Source organism: Neofelis nebulosa, chromosome 4 (genome assembly GCF_028018385.1).
Source record: "Neofelis nebulosa isolate mNeoNeb1 chromosome 4, mNeoNeb1.pri, whole genome shotgun sequence".
NCBI lineage: Eukaryota > Metazoa > Chordata > Mammalia > Carnivora > Felidae > Neofelis > Neofelis nebulosa.
This window is the reverse complement of record NC_080785.1, coordinates 84,837,805-84,852,838: the sequence shown is the minus strand read 5'-3', so window position 1 is coordinate 84,852,838 and position 15,034 is coordinate 84,837,805. Positions and strand designations below refer to the sequence as shown.

Genomic DNA, 15,034 nt, shown 5'->3' with positions numbered 1-15,034 from the left:
CTCTCTTTCAAAAATGAATAAACATTTAAAAAAGTTTAAGTTTTATTTTTAAGGAAATATTTTTTGGGTGGTATGCAAAATGAGAAAAATTATTTATCTCCAATATCTCTTAAAATGTTTTCAGGAAAACCTGTGTATATTTCACTTCCTCATTTTCTACATTCAAGTCCTGATATTGCAGAACCCATTGAAGGCTTAAATCCAAATGAAGACGAACATAGCACATACTTAGATGTTGAACCTGTAAGCAAACATATTATTGATCTGATTTCATTAAATTGAAAGAAAAAGTAAATTCTCTCCTTGTTAATTGCAGTTACTGAATCACAATCTTGATATATTACTATTATTTCAGTCAAAATGACATTATTTCTTTGTATTGTTGCTTATGAAATGTCAAGGTAATTAAACTTCAGTTTCTCAGCATATGGAAATTTATATGCCTATCTAATGGTTCATAGGTCAGGAATACCAATGATGGGAATGATTCTAATTGGCTTAAAACAATTTGAGATGTATAAAATAATCATCAAATAGTAATTTATAACTGTAAATACTGCTTATATGAAGAGATACTGTGTATTATGAGGAATTAAAAGATATTTTATGGGTATTATGTGAATTCAGGGCAAGATCTATTTCACTTAGGGTCAAGAAAAATCAATAAAAATTCCTGTAACTCAACAGTTTAAAGTTTTAAATGATTTTGATATTTTCCTCTTCAAAAGTCAAATGAAATGTCAAAATTTTAATAGTCATGTGTCACTTTAAATAATGATACAACTAGTATAATTACACTGAGGATACATGGATTTTTACTGAATATATATCTGGCCTTGTGTAGTTTAAGAATCTAATTATATGAGCTCTGTGTTTCCTTATTGCTGATTACCAAAACCATGTTAGGTAACTATCACGAATCTAACTAAAACCTTGACATTTGGTTGGGCAAAGAAATTGTGTATGCAATACCTGCATATACACATGTAATTATAGATAGCTATTTGGTTAAATATCACATATCTAACTAAAGACCTGACATTTTGTTGCACAAAGTTATTATGTGTGCACATACCCGCATACATATATATGCCTTATACACATGTAATTATAGATATGTAATAATTTAATATGTCCAATTAATTTCACAAGTTTCAAGTAGTAGCGTCATATTAAATTTTACATAATAATAAAAGTAAGTTTGGATATTGCAACTTTTTGTTTAAAGTTGGTAATTAGTTTGTTCTCTTTTTAGATAACTGGATTCACTTTACGATTTGCAAAACGGCTGCAAATCAACATATTGGTCAAACCAGCAAAGAAAATTGAGTAGGTCTCTTAAGTGAGGTTATCACTGCATGATTTTTGTAGTATTTTTTCATAGACTTAACTCACATTCTTATAAGAAGTGGAAAGAATATAAAATTTCAACTTCTCTTTGCTTAATGTCATTAAATAATTATTAAATGCTTATGAGAATTTTTAAAATTTATAATTATGCCTAGTGTTTATAGAAATGATATTTACACATATTTTGATATGTTTTAATTTAAGTATTTGGTGGTATCTCTCATTTTGCTAGCTGTCCAGATACTTCCATGACCATAGTTTCCAGAATTCATATTTTACCTTCCTGGGTAGAATTTGTTGAAAGGGAAAATCTGTGCTTAGAAAAAGTTAATCTAATTATATATCTGTATTAAACAGATTTGTAAGCATGGAAAATGTCTGAGGAACAGCTATATTAACATTCAAATGACTTGTTACAGGGAACAGAAATCAAGGAACTTAACCAAGTTGCAAAAGCAACTAATTTCTGAACATATATTTACACTAGTACTTGTTGAAATTTCTGTTGTGTATGTGTAATATATTAGTATATATTTTCATAATTACTTTTAATGTATATTACAGGGCATTAAAGGGTCTTAAGCGGAACTATATTGTGCCTATTCTTTGGCTTAATGAGGTTAGTATTTTTATCAGTAAACAGTAAACTTCATTGGTGTTTCAAAATTAAATATATATGTATAGTTTTTGAAGTTGTATATGTTTTCATTGCCCATATAGATGAATATATATATATTTGAGAAAACCCAATCACATAGTTGTATCAGTTTTCAGTATTTTTCTTTTAGAAAATCAAAGCAATTTCTATCATTTTAGATTATTTTCAAAATGCATCTTTAGGCACTTTTTCTTGGCATAGTGCTTATTTTAAGAAAGAGTCATACAGGGGCGCCTGGGTGGCGCAGTCGGTTAAGCGTCTGACTTCAGCCCCAGGTCACCATCTCGCGGTCCGTGAGTTCGAGCCCCGCGTCAGGCTCTGGGCTGATGGCTCGGAGCCTGGAGCCTGTTTCCGATTCTGTGTCTCCCTCTCTCTCTGCCCCTCCCCTGTTCATGCTCTGTCTCTCTCTGTCCCAAAAATAAATTAAAAAAAAAAAAAAGTTGAAAAAAAAAAAGAGTCATACATACATGTAACTCCAAATAACTCAAGACTCAGTGAATATTATACTGGTAATAAAAGTCAACCAAAGTTATAAAGGCCCGGTTAGAATAGGTGTATGCAGTCTATCCTATTCCCTGATGACATAATTTTAGTGTAAACCATGATATCAATTAGCCCCAGAATTGGGGAATGCAGTACATAAAACTTCAGAGCGATTGAAACTATTGAAACCTTGCCACTTCCCTTGGTTAAAGGGAGCATCTTTTGGAAAGGATGTTATAAGGTCATTCTGAAGATCAGTGAAGCCTAGCATGTTCAATAGTGCTATATAACATGTGCAAAGTGGGGGAAGGATTATATTTCACTCTCTAAGTATTCTACCTTGGAATTTATTGCCGCCTTTGACATGCAAAGTGAATTATCCTAGTTTATTTTAAACATACAGATGACTAACACCTATGCAAGCATTTGGAGGAAAGAGTGATATGTAAGTGGAAGGTTTTAAGTCTTTTGCTTTGCTCATATATTCAAATCATGTTAATCATTAACTTTATTACAGACTGGTACCATTGGTGATGAGAAGGCAGAAATGTTTAGAAAAAGAGTGACTGGAAAAATCAACCTTCTTGGCCTGGTAGAAATTACCTTACTCAGTGTTGGCGTGGTGATGTTTGTTGCATTTATGATTTCATACTGTGCGTGCAGATCAAAGAAAGTAAAATAAGTAAGTATATACCAAAAATTATTACCTGTATTCATTTTACCAAAGAGGGGTTATAAAATTAGCCTACAAACATTTTTAGATTTGTCTACCCAACTACCATTTTCAATATATCCTCCAAGTTTTGAGATAGCTAATGTAAATTAAAACACAAAGACTGAATGAGTAAATAAGGCCTATGAGCAGATTACTCATTGCATCAAGCAGATTACTACATTGCATCTTAAGTTCTGGGAGGAATGGATTAAAAAAATGAAATTATCACCTTTGAAAGTACGAATATAGCTTTAGTGCAAAATCCTGACTTTTAATTTTTTTTATTTTTTTAATGTTTATTTTTGGGAGAGAAAATGTGAGCAGGCAAGGGGCAGAGGGAGAGAGAAGACAGAGGATCCAAAGTAGACTCTTTGCTGACAGGAGAGAGCCCCATGCAGGGCTCGAACCCCAAACCTGTGAGATCGTGATCTAAGTCAGAGGCTTAACTGAGTCACCCAGGTGCCCCAGTGACATTTTGTTTCTTGATTATTTCTAGCTAATTATAACAAAAAGTCACAAGTAATTAATACATTATTGTCTAGGGCAGGTTATGGGAGATTGAAATTATTTTTTTTAATATGTATTTATTTAGAGAGAGCCTGAGCATGAGTGGAGGAGAGGCAGAAAGAGGATCTCTGTGTTGACAGCACAGAGCCAGATGCGGGGCTTCATCTCACCAACTGTGAGTTGATGACCTGAGCCTAAATCAAGAGTTGGAGGCTTAACCAACTGAGCCACCCAGGCACCCCGAGATTAAAATCCGTAAGGGATTTTCCCACTGCTTTCTGATTAATAACATTTCTTCTATTTTCCAGGCAGTAAATGAGTTTCAACCTTTATGTACCAGCTACATCAGGACCATTGTTACTATTGACCTACAAAATGAAGATTAAATATGCTTTATTTTTACAAAACACGCCTTCTAGTTGAAGAAATGGTGGCATTATTTTTGCACTAAGCAGCAGCATATTTCTAACTGATTTTAAGATATTATTAAAAATTTATACTTTGAACCCAAAACTGGAGCCTTTTAAAATTCTTCATGTTCACAAACTGATTTCAGTTTCTATGGACCTGGCTCAAGCATGAACCAATTGTTTTTATTTGGTACTGATTCACCAACTGGTTCCCTGGTGGCAAATTCAGCACAGTGCACATTCTCAACAAATGTTGGACCCTGAACGCTTGTCTTCTTTATCAAGGGAAAACATCAGCATCCCTATTCGTTGCAATGGACTGACGCCAGGACTGTCAGTACATCACATTTCATGAGCGCCACCAATTGTGAAAGACATTTAAGAATGGAAAGTAAATGATTGGCCTTAAGAGCCATTCATTATATATTACTTAAGTTTCTTTCTCTGTGGAATCCTTTGTACAGCAACAGCAGGCATTGTAACCATTTTCTTACTTTATAGCAAATGGGCTTATATTTTATCACTAATTATGCAAATGGACATTATTTTTAGCACATTTTGGCTCTTCATGTTTAAGAACTTTGTATCTTCCACATCCTGAAGCTCTTCTAGCAATACGGGGAGATTGTGATCTTTCTGCTCAGTTACATGCAACTTATGCTTGGCAACTTCAGAATCTTGTGCTAGCATTAAGAGATGTAAAGGACAATAAAGGAATTATCATACGAAAGATTATCAAGGATTGAATTGTGTTAATAGTTATTTGTTGTAATAGTTCTTATTTCCCTTGTCACCTCGGAAAGACTGGTCTCAAACATTAAAATATGTTCTTCCTTAAATTCCTGTGTTTTTCATGGTTCTTGTGACACAAAGCATTTACCCTAATTTAATATTCCATCTGAATCTCTATTTCCTTCTGGCATATGCTTTCTGAATTCAATCATGACAACTTTCTCCTAGGCTAAATTTTTAAGCAAGTAGGAGGAAAAACAAACAAACAAAAATATTTTGTTTCATCCTCTGCAGAAGCAGGACTTGAGCTCTAAACTGAAGGATTTTTCCGTTCTATGAGGAGACATACTGGTAAGTAATCCTGCTTTCTTCAGCAAGGGTTCACTTATTGGAGAGAACTAGTCCTCTGAAAAAGTTCCTCACAGAAAGGGAAGATGCACCACATTGTCTTGTGTTTTATACACAGTGGTTTATAGGACAAAGTAGTAGTAACTGGTTTGGATATGAACATTGATTAAAAGTAACTTGTTTCCCTCACATTACCTTCCAGGGCAAATACTGAAAATCCAAAGACACTGCCAGTTTGGAGGGATCATTAGAAAATCTCAAAAGTGTACTGATTTAGTGCCTTTACATTTAATTGAAAGGGGTGGGTGGGTGGGTGGAAGGCATCCCTGTAAGCTAGTGACATGTAAGATTAGATTCTGGACATCTTATATGTAAAAGTGGACATGTTGATCTAAGAGATATAGGAAGGAAATTAATTCTTGAACAAAGTAGGACTAAAGAATTGTATGAAAAACATATGTAGCCACCTCACACAAGATCTGGATATCCAATCAATGATTCAGACTTTAAAATCTTCATAAAGAATATCCTCTCACCACATTTAGGTATCAGGAAAATATTTTCACTTCTGGGTCTTTAGTATTGTTTAAACGCATGTGTGTTCTAATATTTATAATTATACATTTTCATTCCAAACTATCTTTCCTCACCACCACACAAAGCATGGTTGTTCATACCCTAAATTTGAAAATCTACAGCATCTGCAAAAGTGTTAACATAAGTTAGACAACCTACAACATCTAAAAATGTGTTAATGCTTATTGTTGCAGACAAGTGCATGAAGAAATAAAATCTCTATAGCTTTTATCTCAGGAACAAAAAGATAAAGGGGATATCATTTAGGGAGAAAAAAAATGAAGCTACAAATTGGTCATCCCTAAATATCCACTGTGAAAGTACTGGATGTCTGTGTTTGATATGTGCAAGTGCAATAATCAGTCAATCTTTTAACCTATTGTCAATGTCTGAGCTACACAACAATATTATTTGTAATTAAAGGAAAGGCAGAGAGAACTCAAAGTTGACCTTTATTGGCGTGTTCCTTGAGAATACCTCCATAGGCTCCTAGATATGCGCCAAACCTAAAGCTTGTCCCTCAGGCCAGAGCTCCTGGACAAGCAAATTGAGCTCTTTCTCAGATAAACTGGGCTACGTGTCAGCCTGTTGTCTGTCCAATGCTCTGGGAGTGGTAATCTGTCAACAAATGTCTCCCGATTGTTTCAGGCCTATGGAATCTAGGCACATAAACTGCCCCAGACACCAGACCAGGTAATCAAAGGGTGTTTCCTGGGCAGCGCTGCAGAAATCAGGGCACTAGATTTGTGTAAAAGCTCCCCTCTGGGAGCTACTGGCACTCAGAGGCATGGCAAGGAGGTTGAAATTGATGCCTATTGACTAGAGCAAGGCAGAGGACATGAAGATAGCACCCACCAGCTTCTCTCCCTGGAGAGTAGCAGGCCCACTAGTGCTATGTTAAAATCCATCTGGAGATTTTTTTTTGGCTGCTGCCCAGTTGATACCTAGAGTACTTGGCTTCAGGGCCAGCAGTGTATACATTTGCAGTTCCACAAGACTGTATATATTTCCAGACCTTAAAAGCTGCTGCTGCCTGAGGATCTGGGTCCAGTCTGCCTGAATACAGATGCCTACTGAGATCCTCCCCTTTTTGACACTGACATGTCTTGGCACACCTTCATCTACTGGGAGTCATTAAAAAATAAAATGGGCTCCTTGGAAAATCACAAAGATTTAAGAGATAACCAAAAGTTAGGGGCAGGGTTGAACAATAAGGGTCATCTACAGGAAGATACTCCTTCCAATCAGAGAGGTGGCTATTTCATCTAATGCATAGAAACTGTCACAGAAAGTCAAGCAAAATGAAGAAACAAAAGAATATGTTCCAAATTTTAAAAAATACAACTTCAGGAAAAATTCCTTAATAAAATGGAGATAAGTAATTTACCTGATAAAGAGGTCAAAGACACTGTCATAAAGATGCTCAAAAAACCCAGAAAAATGGATGAACACAGTGAACTTCAACAAAGAGAAGATAAAAGTATCAAACAGAAGTTACAGAAGTAAAGAATAAGTAAGTGTACTGAAAGTACATGAGAAGGGTTCAACAGAAGACTAGAAGATAAGATGGAGTAGAAGAAAGGATCAATGAACTCCAAGACAGGGCAGAGGAACTCACCCTAATCAGAACTGCAAAAGGAAAAACAAAAATTAAAACAAGGAAAGATACCTTAAAGGACTTAAGGGACAACATCAAGCAGGCTAATATTTGCATTAGAGGGGGCCCAGAGGAAAGGAGAAAGAGAAGGTACAGAAAACAATTATTTAAAGAAATATAGGCTTAGGGGCACCTGGGTGGCTCAGTTGGTTGAGCATCTGACTCTCTATTTCAGCTCAGGTGACGATCTCATTGTTTGTGGGATCAAGCCCTATGTTGAGCTGTGCGCTGACAGAGCAGAGCCTGCTTGCGATTTTCTTTCTCTTTCTCTACCTATCCCCCGCTCACTCCATCTCTCTCAAAAATAAATAAATTTAAGATATATATATATACAGGTTTAAAACCAACCTAACCTAGGGAAGAATAGCCATCCAGAGCCAGGAAGCCCATAAAGTTCCAAATAAGATGAACTCAAGGAAATTCTCACTAAGGTACATTACAATTAAATGTTAAAAGTTTAAGACAAGGAGAGAATCTTAAAGGCACAAAATAAAAACTACTTGTTATGTATAAGGGAACTGTCCCCTCCCCCCATAAAGTTATCAGAATTCTCAGCAGAAAGTTTGCAGACCAAAAAGAAATGGCACAATATATTCAAAATGCTCAAAGAAAAAAATCCCAACCAAGAATATTCTACCTAAAATCAAAGTTATCATTCAGACGAGATACAGAATTTTCCAGACAAACAAAAGCTAAAGGAATTCATCGCTACTAAAGTGGCTTTATAAAAAATCTGAGAGGGACTTTAAGATGAAAAGAAAGGGTGCTAATTAGTAACAAGAAAACTTATAAAAGTATAAACCACACAGATAAATGTATGGATGGTAAAGGTAATTGATTATTCACTATTAAAGCTAGTATAAAGATTAAAAGTCAAAAGTAAAACTATAATAACTAAAGGGCACACAAGATAAAAAGAGGTAAAACATGATGCCAAAAAACATAAAAATATGGAGCTTTAAAAATGCATTCAAACTTAAGTTCTTATCAACTTAAGCTGTTATAAATAGAAGTTTTTATATGTAAGTATCACGATAACTACAAAGCAAAAACCTCTAGTAGACACACATTAAAATAAAGAGTAAGAAATCTAAACATACCATTCTGAAAGTCATCAATTTACAACAGAAGAGAGCAAGAGAAGAAAGGTACAGAGAAGAACTATAAAATAGCCAGAAAACAATGAACAGAATGGCAAAGAGTACATACCTATCAATAAATACTTCAAATGTAAATGGACTAAATTTTAGAACCATGAGACAGAGTGGCTGAGTGTATTTAAAAAATAAAAACAAGACCAAGATACAGGCTACCTACAAAAAAATTCACTGTAGATATAAGGACACACAGAGACTAAAAATGAAGGGATGGAAAATGATATATCATGCAAATGGAAACCAAAAGAAAGTTGAAGTAGTTATAGCAGACAAAAAGATTTTATTTTTAATTTTTTTAATGTTTATTCATTTTTGAGAGAGAGAGAGAGCGAGCACGTGCATGAGCAGGGGAGGGGCAGAGACAGAGGGAGACAGAATCTTAAACAGGCTCCAGACTTGGAGCTGTCAGCACACCACCCAAAGCAGGGCTTGAACCCATGGATCGTGAGATCATGACCTGAGCTGAAGTCAGAAGCTTAACCAACTGAGCCATCTAGGCACCCCTAGACAGACAAAATAGATTTAAGATGAAGACTATAATAAACATCAAAGAAGGACATCATATAATAATAAAGGGGTCAATCCAACAAAAGGATATAACATTTACAAATATTTATACACCCAATATAGGAACATATAAAAATGCAAAACAAACTTTAACAGACCTAAAAAGAAAAATAGACACCAATATAATAAAGTAGCGGACTTTCATACTCCATTTACCTAAATGAATAGGTCATCCAGACAGAAACATTGGCCTTAGACCAGATGGAACTTAGTTTTTATATACAGAACATTCCATCCAAAAGAAATACAACACATATTCTTCTCAAATGCACATGGAATATTCTCCAGGATAGACATATGTTAGGCCACAAAACAAGTGTAGATAAATTTTAAACTTAGAAATCATATCAATATCTTTTCTGACCACAGTGGTATAAAAGCAGAAATCAATTATAAGAAGAAAACCAGAAAACTTACAAACATGTGGAAATTAAACAACATACTACTGAACAACCAATGGATCAAAGACATCAAAAGAAATTTTTTAAAAATTTTCCTTGAAACAAATGAAAATGGAAATAATACAAACACAAATGTATGGGATGCAATTAGAGCAGTTCTAGAAGGGAAGTTCATACCAATGTCTACATCAAGAGACAAATATCTCAAATATAAACCTAATTACATCTTAACTAAAAAAAGAATAAAGCCAAAAATTAGCAGAAGAAAGAAAATAACAAAGACCAGAGCATAAATAAATGAAATAAAGAAAAAAAATAAAATAGAAACAATCAATGATAGGAAGGACTGGTACTCTGAAAAGAGAAAAACTAACAAACTTTTAGCTAGATGAACCAATTAAAAAAAGAGAGAACTCAAAATGAGAATGAAAGACAAAATTTACAGTGGATGCCACAGAAATACAAAGGATCATGAGACTATTATTAACAATTATATGTCAACAAATTGGACAAACCTAGAAGAAATTGATGAATTCCTAGTACTATACTACCTACCAGGACTGAATCATGATGATATACAAAGTGTAAAAAGACTGGTTACTAGTAAGAAGAGTAAATCAGTAATCAAAAACTTCCCAACAAACAAAATTCCAGAACAAGACAGCTTCACTGGTAAATTCTACCAAACATTTCAAGAATTATTACTAATCCTTCTCAAACTCTTCCAAAAAATAGAAGAAGTTAGGACACTTCCAACCTCATTTTACAAAGCCAGAATTATCTTCATACCAAAACGAGACAAGGATGCCACAAGAAAACAAAATATAGGCCCAAATGTCTGATGAACATAAATTCAAAAATCCTCAACAAACCAAATTCAAAAATACATGAAAAGAATCATACATCATGAACAAGTGGGATTTATTTAAATAATTCAAGGATGATTCAACATCTGCAAATCAAGCAATATGATATGCCATAGCACATTAACAAAATGAAGAATAATCATATGATCATCTCAATAGACACAACAAAATGCAACATCGATTAGTGATTAAAACACTCAACAAAGTGGACACAAAGGGAACATATCTCAACATAACAAAGGCTATATGTGATAACAGCACAGCTAACATTATACTCAACAGTAAAAAGCTGAAAGCTTTTCCTCTAAGATCAAGAGCAATACAAGAATGTCCCCTCTCATCTATTTTATTCAACACAGTATTGGAAGTCCAGGCCACAAAATTAGGCAAGAAAAAAAAAAAATAAAAGGCATCCAAATTAGAAGCAAGAAGTAAAACATTCACTATCATAAAGAGAAATTAAGAAGACAATCCTATTTACAATTGCATCAACAAAAGTAAAATACCTAGGAATAAATTTAAACAAGGAGATGCAAGATCTGTACAGTAAAAACTATCTGACATTAATGAAAGAAATTGAAGGAAACACAAAGGGAAAGATACTCCATGCTCATGGATTAGGAGAATATTGTTAAAACGTTCATAGTACCTAAAGCATTCTATAGATTCAATGAATTACCTATCAAAATTCCAATGGCATTTTTCACAGAAATAGAATAAATAATCTTAACATTTGTGTGGAACCAGAGAATAGCCAAAGCAATGCTGAGAAATAAAAACAAAACTGAAGGCATCGTACTTCCTGATATCAAACTATATTACAAAGATACAGTAACCAAAACAGTATGGTATTGGCATAAAAACAAACATAGAGATCAAAAGGAAAGAATAGTCTCTTTATAAGAGAAACTGTGTTGAGAAAAATATATAACCACATGCAAAAGGATGAGACTGAACTGCTTTCTTAAAACATGCATGAAAATTAACTCAAAATGGGTTAAATATTTGAATGTAAGACCTAAAACCATAAAACTCTTAGATGAAAACATAGACAAAAAGCTCCATGACATAAGTCTTGACAATGATTTTTTTGGATCTGAAATCAACAGTAAAGGCAATAAAAACAAAAATAAACAAGTCAACTACATCAAACTAAAAGCCTTCTGCACAGCAAAGGAAACCATCAAAAGGCAGCCTATAAAAACGGAGAAAATATTTGCAAATCATTTATCTGATAAGGGATTAATATCCAAATATATAAAGAACTCATACAAATCAAGCAACAAACAAACAAAGCACTTCCCAGGGGGAATTCAACCAGACATTTAAAGAAGAGTTAATACCTACTATTCTCAAACTGTTCCAACAAATAGAAATGAAAGGAAAACTTACAAACTCATTCTACAAGGCCAGCATTATCTTGATTCCAAAACCAAAGACCTCACTAAAAAAGGAGAATTAGGCCAATATCCCTAATTCACATAGATGCAAAAATTCTCAACAAGATCCTAACAAATAGAATCCAACAGAACATTAAAAGAATTATTCACCATGATCAAGTGGGATTTATTCCTGGGCTACAGGGCTGGTTCAGTATTCACAAATCAATCAAGGTGATATACCACGCTAATACAAAAAGGATAAGAAGCATATGATCCTCTCAATAGATGCAGAAAAAGCATATGATAAAATAGAGCATACACTTTGATAAAAACCCTCAACTAAGTAGGGATAGATGGAACATACCTCAACATCAAAAAGGCCATATAGGGATGACCCACTGCTAATATCCTTAATGGGGAAAAACTGAGTGCTTTTCCTCTATATTCAGGAACAAGACACCTACGTTCACTCTCACCACTGTTATTTAACACACAGTACTAGAAGTTCTAGCCTCAGCCATCAGACAACATAAAGAAATAAAAGGCATCCAAATTGAAAAAGAAGAAGTCAAACTTTCACTATTTGCAGATGACATGATACTGTATATAGAAAACCTAAATGGGGCATCTGCGTGGCTCAATCAGTTAAACATCTGATTTTAGCTCATGTCACAATCTTGTGGTTTGTGAGTTCAAGCCCACATCAGGATCTCTGATGTCAGCACAGAGCCTGTTTAGGATCCTCTGTCTCCCTCTCACTCTGCCCCTCCTCTGTTCACACACACACTTTCTTTCTCTCTCTAAAAAATAAATAAACATTAAAAAAAATTTTTTTAAGACAACCTGAATGACTTCACCAAAAATATTGCTCAAACTGCTACACAAATTCAGCAAAGTTGCAGGATATAAAATCAACATATAGAAATTTGTTACATTTCTCAACATTAATAATGAAGCAGCAGAAAGATAAATCAAGGAATCTATCCCATTTACATGCACCAAATACCATAAGATACCTAGGAATAAACTAACCAAAGAGGTAAAAGATCTGTACTCTGAAAACTATAGGACACTTATGAAAGAAACTGAAGATGACACAAAGAAATGGAAAACCATTCCATGCTCATGGATTGGAAGAACAAATATTGCAAACATGTCTATACCATTCAAAGTAATCTACATATTTAATGCAATCCCTATCAAAATACCAACAGATAGAGCTAGAACAAACAATCCTAAAATGTGTATGGAACATCTAAAGACCCCAAGTATCCAAAGCAATCTTGAAAAAGAAAAACAAAACTGGAGGCATCACAATTCCAAACTTCAAGCTATATTACAAAGCTGTAGTCATCAAGACAGTATGGTACTGGCACAAAAACAGACACATACATCAGTGGAAGAGAACAGAAAGCCCAGAAATGGACCCCCAACTATATGGTCAACTAATCTTCCAGAAAGCAGGAAAAAATATCCAATGGAAAAAATAGTCTCTCCAAAAAATGGTGTTGGGAAAATTGAACAGCATCATTCAGGAGAATGAAACTGGACTACTTTCTTATACCACACACAAAAATAAATTCAAAATGGATAAAACACCTAAATATGAGAAAGGAAACCATGAAAATTCTAGAGGAGAACACAGGCACCAACCTCTTTGACCTTGGCTGCAGCAACTTCTTACTAGACAAGTCTCCACAGGAAAGGGAAACAAAAGCAAAAAGGAACTATTGGGACTTGATCAAGATAAAAACCTTCTTCCCAGTGAAGAAAAAATCAACAAAACTAAAAGGCAGCCTATGGAATGGGAGAAGATGTTTGCAAATGACATATCTGATAAAGAGTTAGTGCCAATAATCTATAAAGAACTTATCAAGCTCAACACCCCAAAAAACCAAATAATCCAGTTAAGAAATGGGAAGAAGGCATGAATAGACATTTTCCCTAAGAAGACATCCAGATGGCCAATACGCTCATGAAATTATGCTCAACATCATTCATCATCAGGGAAATACAAATCAAACCCATGATGAGGTACCACCTCACACATGCCAGAATGGCTGAAATTAACAACACAGGAAAGAATAGAAGTTGGCCAGGGTGGAGAAAGGGGAACCCTTTTATACTGTTGGTAAGAATGAAAACTGGTACAGCCATTCTGGAAAACAGTATCGAGGTTCCTTGAAAAGTTAAAAATATAACTACCTTATTGTCCAGCAATTGCAATATTAGGTATTTATCAATGGATACAAAAATACAGATTTGAAGGGCATATGCACCCCAATGTTTATAGCAACATTATGAACAGTAGCCTGATTATGGAAAGAGCCCAAAAGTCCACTGACTGATGAACAGGTAAAGAAGATGTAGTATACATGTATGTATGTGTGTGTACACACACACACACACACACACACACACACACACACACAATGGAATATTGGCCATCAAAAAGAGTGAAATTTTGCCTTTTGCAATGATATGGATTGAACTAGAGTCTATTATACTAAGCAAAATAAGCTCTTCAGAAAAATACAAATACCATATGATTTCAATCAGACATGGAATTTAATGAGCAAAACAGATGGACATAGGGGAAGGGGGAAAAGGATGGAGACAAACCATAAGAAACTCGTTTTTTTTAATGTTTCTTTATTTATTTTGAGAGAGAGTGAGCAATCAGAAGAGGGGCAGAGAGAGAGGGAGAGAGAGAATCCCAAGCAGGCTCCTTGTTAGCACAGAGCCTGACATGGAACTCAAACTCATGAACCACAAGATCATGAGTTGAAATTGAGAGTCAGATGCTTAACCAACTGAGCCACCCAGGTGCTCCAAGAGACTCTTAACTATACAGAATAAAATGAGGGTTGCTAAAGGGGGGCATTGGTGGGGGGACACCACCACCCATGAGCTAAATGGGTGCGGGCATTAAACAAGGCACTTGTTATGTTGAACAGTGGGTGTTCTATGTAAGTGATGAATCACTAAATTCTACTCCAGAAACCAATATTACAGTATATGTTACCTAAATAGAATTTACACACAAATTTGAAATAAATAAATAAATAACACAACAACTACATGAACAAAATGAAGAATCCAATTTAAAAATGGACAGATCTGAATAGACATTTTGATAAAGAAGACATACAGCTGGCCAACAAGTACATGACAAGTGCTCAACATCCATAACCATCAGGGAAATGCAAACCAAAACCACAGTGA

The 15,034-nt window shown here is 34.6% G+C and overlaps 1 protein-coding gene across 3 annotated transcripts in view; it reads left to right on the top strand.

The window, feature by feature from the left end:
* CD36 (CD36 molecule) overlaps positions 1-4,962 on the top strand; it is a 54,524-nt gene extending 49,562 nt beyond the window's left edge. For all 3 annotated transcript variants that reach the window (XM_058725272.1, XM_058725271.1, XM_058725273.1), the window contains 5 exons: positions 125-243; positions 1,256-1,329; positions 1,915-1,969; positions 3,009-3,173; positions 4,022-4,962. In XM_058725272.1, coding sequence (XP_058581255.1) covers positions 125-243; positions 1,256-1,329; positions 1,915-1,969; positions 3,009-3,173 — 413 coding nt within the window. In that variant the 3' untranslated portion in view covers positions 4,022-4,962. The remainder of the gene's footprint in view (positions 1-124; positions 244-1,255; positions 1,330-1,914; positions 1,970-3,008; positions 3,174-4,021) is intronic.
* Positions 4,963-15,034: the final 10,072 nt, after the last annotated feature.